General features: G+C 37.1%; 1 protein-coding gene across 3 annotated transcripts in view; it reads left to right on the top strand.

Moving 5' to 3' along the window:
• Positions 1-6,000, top strand: part of KDM1A (lysine (K)-specific demethylase 1A) — a 71,618-nt gene that overhangs the window by 18,788 nt on the left and 46,830 nt on the right. For all 3 annotated transcript variants that reach the window (XM_014546924.1, XM_005875236.2, XM_014546923.1), the window contains exon 2: positions 3,316-3,481. In XM_014546924.1, coding sequence (XP_014402410.1) covers positions 3,316-3,481 — 166 coding nt within the window. The remainder of the gene's footprint in view (positions 1-3,315; positions 3,482-6,000) is intronic.

Genomic DNA, 6,000 nt, shown 5'->3' with positions numbered 1-6,000 from the left:
CGCAGCCTCACAGGGGCAGTCTCAACCTTACTGGGGCTGTTTCAACCTCACAGGGGCCGTTTCAACCCCCAGGCAGTTTTTGAGAACAGTGGCTTTGTAATATAGCTTAATATCTGGTATTGTGATCCCTGCTTTGCCATCTTAAGACAGTTGAAAAGAAATGGGCTCTAGCTGGTTTGGCTCAATGGAGGCCTGCAGACCAAAGGGTCCTGGGTTTGATTCGTTCAAGGTTGCGTACCTTGGTTGCAGGCTCCTGGTCAGGGCTCATACAGGAGGCAACCTATCAATGTGTTTCTCTCACATCGATGTTCCTCTCTGTCTTTCCCTCTCTTCCCCTCTCCCTAAAAATCAATGGGAAAACATCGACAGGTGAGGATTAACAACAACAACGAAGGAAGGAAGAGAAAGAGAAGTGCGTGCGCGCGCGCGAGAGAGAGAGAGAGAGAGAGGGGGGGGGGGGGGGGGGAGGAAGAGAGAGAGTAGAGGAGAGATGGAAGAAGAAATTTCATCCTCAGGGCTCTCCAAAATTGTTACCAAACAGTACAAGTTCATGTGTTGGTGGTTTCTTAAGGTTTATCATTTGGATAACACATGAGTGTGTATTTACTTTAAAAATTAATACATGAGCCCTAGCTGAGTGGCTCATTTGGTCGGAGTATCGTCCTATGCACCAAAATTCGCAGGTTTAATTCCCCATCAAGGCACATACCTAGGTTGCCGGTTCAGTCCCCAGTCGGGGCAGGTATGGGAGACAACCCATCGATGTTTCTCTCTTACATTGATGTTTCTGTCTCTCTCCCCCTTCCTCGCTCTAAAATAAATAAAAACATATCCTTGGGTGAGGATTAAAAATTTTAAATAAAATCCTGAAGAATCCTAGGGTTCTGTGGAACACAATGTTGTGTTATTTTTAAGTTCAGTAAACCCTCAATTTTCCAGTCCTTGATTTAATGAACTTCGGATTGAATGGACAAAATTTCCGGTGTGTATGTCATATGTGAAAATTAACATCCTGTTAATTTAAAAGTGGTTTTGACCAAGATTTGCTTATAATGAACAGCTTATTTTTTGTTATTAATTCAGTTATTTTTAACAAATTTTAGTAAATAGGCCATATGTTGGGGGAAAAAACCATAGTAATGTCGCCGTATCTACAACTATAGTCTACATGTTTAAATCCAAGAGTCACGCTGATAACAATGTTCTGCAAATAACTAGTATGTGGTAATTGGTCTGTTGTCTCCCAGTAGGACTTTCTGCAGCAATTTTAACACCTGCAGGGAGATGTTCCCACGTGCACTAAGCATGCCCCAGCTGTGTACATTTGCTTACTCTCTATGACTGGTGCATTTACTAGACCTATTCAGTATAAATTTAAAATTACAGTAATACATATAGAACGCTTTTCTGTGAAATTAAACTTAGACTTTCAGCTATAACAGACACCCCTTTGCTCCTATCTCTAGGTATTTTTCTAATCTCTTTATTTCCTGAAAACCAAGAACTCTCTAAACTAGCCTTTTCCAAATGTATCCCTTGTTAATAGTTACTACTTCATCAAAGCAGATTAAACAATGTTAAAAAGATAGTTTTTACTGCAAAATTTCTCAGTACTTTTTTTCTTCTTATTATTTTTTTTAATATATTTTATTGATTTTTTACAGAGAGGAAGGGAGAGGGATAGAGAATTAGAAACATCGATGGGAGAGAAACACCGATCAGCTGCCTCCTGCACACCTCCCACTGGGGATGTGCCCGCAACCAAGGTACATGCCCTTGACCGGAATCGAACCTGGGACCCTTTGGTCCACAGGCTGACGCCCTATCCACTAAGCCAAACTGGTTAGGGCTTTTTTCTTATTTGATTTCAGAGAGGAAGGGAGAGGGAGAGAGAGATAGAAACATCAATGATGAGAGAGAATCATTGATTGACTGTGTCCTGCACGCCCCCCACTGGGGACTGAGCCTGAAACTTGGGCATGTGCCCTTTACGGGAATCAAACCCTGGACCCTTCAGGCCGCAGGCCTAAGCTCTATCCACTGAGCCAAACTGGCTAGGGCTCTCGGTACTTTTTAATCTGCTTTATGACTCTGGGGCCTGTAAAGATTGTAACATTTCTCAAACTTATCTTAGCTTCCTTTTTCCTTGAAAGGGCATAGAATCTAGCTGAACTAGAAAGAATTTGATATTATTCTGTGTTTGTCTCAGAATTTGCACATTGCCCAGTTCCATGGTAGGTATTTATTAAGTGATTATTGATTGAATGGGTAGGATTGATGGGCAGGGGATTAAAGTGCTGAATCTTTGGGGTAGGGAGGGCTAAAAGAATAAAAGAAACTACACAATACTAGCATATATTACATTTTCTGACCTGTCTCCCTCTGAAACTTTTTTCCCTCCTTGTTGCTTTTTTTAACCTATTGTCCTATTCAGTATAAATTTAAAATTACAGTAATACATATAGAACACTTTTCTGTGAAATTAAACTTTGCATGCATACTTAATTACACAAACATGTCTACATAAGTAAAAATAGGTAAACTAATTTGTCAACTTTTTTAACATACGCATTTGGAAAAACTACTTATATAATGGACTTTCAGCTATAACAGACACCCCTTTGCCCAAATTAGTGTGTTAAATCAAGGTTTTAAAAATCAAACGGTGTCTGTTTTTACCGTTTATCTTAGTTAATAATAGGATAAACTTTACGTGGCTGGAGGTTTTATTGTAAATCTCTCTATGAGATGGCTACCTGATTAGGATATTTTATTTGCAACTAGAGTTTCTGTTTATTTAGTCTCTGGAGACTCTCATTCATAATCATTTTCTCCACTGGGCCATGTACTCAGTGGTCAGTATTTGATGGATACTTGTGTTAAATAAGATTCTTAGAGCATGGGTCAGAACTATCCAGTTTATCCTTAATTTTTGTTTTCCATTTTCTGATCCAATCCCTGTTTTCAATAAAACTCTTAACCTCCTCTAGCTACTCACCTGATACACACACACACACCTTTTTTTTTTTTTTTTAAATTTGGGAGTTCTAGAGAGCCTCGAGTCATTGATCTGAATGTCAGTGCTATGATGTAAAAGATATATATTGGGCTAAATGTGAACTGACACAAGATTGTTTCATGAGAGATTTTGTTTTTAATTAGCTACCTATTATGAGTCAGCTTGTTGCTTGTTATTTATTTCCCTTAAAATTTAAAGTTAAAAATAGCAATTCACATTCACTGATGATTCCAAATTGAGTCCCTAACTTTAGATGTTCACTGTATTTAGCTTTCTCTGGTATAATCTCCATATAGGTAGAGTACAGAGAGATGGACGAAAGCTTGGCCAACCTCTCAGAAGATGAGTATTATTCAGAAGAAGAGAGAAATGCCAAAGCAGAGAAGGAAAAGAAGCTTCCCCCACCACCCCCTCAAGCCCCACCTGAGGAAGAAAATGAAAGTGAGCCTGAAGAGCCATCTGGTGAGTTGTAGTCACCAACCAGTTTGGTTTTATCTTAGAAATAAGAATAAATGGATTTGTTCCTATTGTGCATGTTATTTATGTCTTTAGCTTTGGTTTATATTCTAGACATTGGCCATGTGTGTCTTAATTGTATGTATATATGTGTGTATACCTGGTATACACACATGCATGCATACATAGTGGTACTGATATTCTTTCTGTGTGTGCAGATATACACACACACACACACACACACATATATAGTAAAGAAGGGGGTGGAAGAGTAGTGGCAGTCAGTATAAAGCATTTAAAAGTTGGAGAAAATAAACAATTAGAGGAAACACACAGAAAGCCAAATCTAAAGAGCCAAAGCTCTCAGTGATAACTGATTCAGAATTTAGAGATAGAATGGTTCAGAAATTATTCTGGTTAATTATGCATTTACCAAATGGATGGATAACTTTCATGGTGTGGATTAGTTTGAGAAGGGTTTTTTTCCTGGTGAAAAATTAAAAAAATATATTCTGATGTAAAAAAGAACTAAGTACCTGTTATTTAATTATTGAGCCCTCCAGTGGAAGGAATGGTATAAGAAAAGGCTATGAAGAGATTTTAAGCTCACACAATCATATGACATGGAAAGATTATTAGAGTCAGAGCTTCAACTACCTTTAAAGAATTCTCACTGATACCTCCTTAGTCTTGAGTCCTACTGAGGACACCCAGACCAATCAGCGATATCTATCTATTTTGGAGAGACCAAACAGAAGTGACAACTTAATTAATTTTTCATATCTTCTGTCCTTAATGGCATTTCAACTCTTCTTGACTTTAAATTTTTACTGTGTTCTCTTCAAAATACTTTTGATATTTCCAGTAGCTCCAGGCCCATTCACCTCACCAATTCTTTTAGAAACAAAAACAAGCCTGTTTGTAGGTAGTGGTTCAAGTGATTGGGCACATGCTCAGGTTGCCCTTTGATCCCCAGTAGGGGGTGTGCAGGAGGCAGCCGATTGATTCTCTCTCACTTTGATGTTTCTATCTCTTCCTTTCCCTTCCCCTCTCTCTAAAATCAATAAAACACATTAAAACAAAATGCTTGTTTCAGATCCCATATGCTGTATTTTGCATGATTTTCATAGGTACCTAGATTAAAGCATATTTCATTTGATAAGTTTTATCTTTTTTTTTTAGTCTTTAAAACTTTTGTCTTAATATTTCCCTCTGTGATGTATATAAATCACCACACTTGTACTTCAATAAAATGTAACAAAAGAATATACAGGGTGTCCCCTCCCCCCAAAAAAAGTGTATACACACTTTAACAGCTGATAGCTCAATTTTGAAAATGAAATGTATTTTAATAAAACACTGCCTTTATAATTATTCAAAGTGTGTGTATACATTTTTGGGGGGACACCCTATAGTTCGAGAGCATTTAGAAAAAGATAATTAGATTCTGTGTTCAATTCATCTCGGGAATCAGATTTTCCTAGAATGGTTTTCCTAAACTTTCTTAGAATGACTTCTTGGACAGCTTCTTATTGGATTGTATATATTATCTTTGGGACTAATGTTCCTGAGGCAAATGTAGTCACCTCTGTACCTCAACACCTCTCTTTTTGTTCCCCTCCTCTCTAAAAGACTTATGTATAGCTTTCTTCCTTCTTCTGTCCTTGTCTCCAATTCTTCTCTTGACTGTTTACTTCTTTCTTCTGTATTCTTTGCTTTCTTGCCTTTTTTTTTCTGCCTTTGCTGTAGACTTGCTAATGCGATACGTGGGGACAATCCTTTTGATATGTCATAGCTCAAGAGGTTGTTCAAGGACTCTTAAGTATTATTCAGCAGACATCTAATAAGCTGCTTCACCCTCTTTTTTGTGGTTGTCAGTGTCTCCAGTAAATAACTGATTTACATTGGTACCAAATTGGTACTTTGTCTTCTGAAAAGTTTAAACCAAGTCTCATTTTGATGTTTTCTTTTTCATAAAAGCAGCTATTTGTTTATTTGTTGTTGGTTATCTTTTTTCATAAATATCAGGCACTCCACAAAAAGTAAATATCTTAACACAGGGATTTAGGATTTGGGGAACTGTCTTTTATGCTATTATGTTCTAGTTAACTTTAATTCAGTGGTTTAGTCTAATTATCTTAATATTTTGGGGAAAAGTTAAAGTTTGTTTATTAAGTTTAGGAGATGTGCTCAGAGATGTGTTGATAACAGCCAGAACTTGCCAATATATTATATGTGGTTATGAAAATTTATAAAGTTTTTTTTCTTTAAAACAACTTTAAAAAAAATTCCAAGGTGAATGAGGGAAGTACTTTAGCCAGAAAAGTAGTGATGCAGTTTACTAGTTTATATAATTTAGAAATAGATTGGGCCCTGGTGGTGAATCATAAAATATTACCAGGTGAGTCCAAATATTTAGAAACTGTCCAGAGTTTCCAAATCTTTTGTCTTGTCAGAACCAGTTCTTCTACTTCAGTTTTTATTCAGAAATTGAATGGGAGCATTGCCATATAGGTATCTTAAAA

Source organism: Myotis brandtii, unplaced genomic scaffold (genome assembly GCF_000412655.1).
Source record: "Myotis brandtii unplaced genomic scaffold, ASM41265v1 scaffold456, whole genome shotgun sequence".
NCBI lineage: Eukaryota > Metazoa > Chordata > Mammalia > Chiroptera > Vespertilionidae > Myotis > Myotis brandtii.
This window is presented reverse-complemented; position numbering and strand designations above follow the sequence as displayed.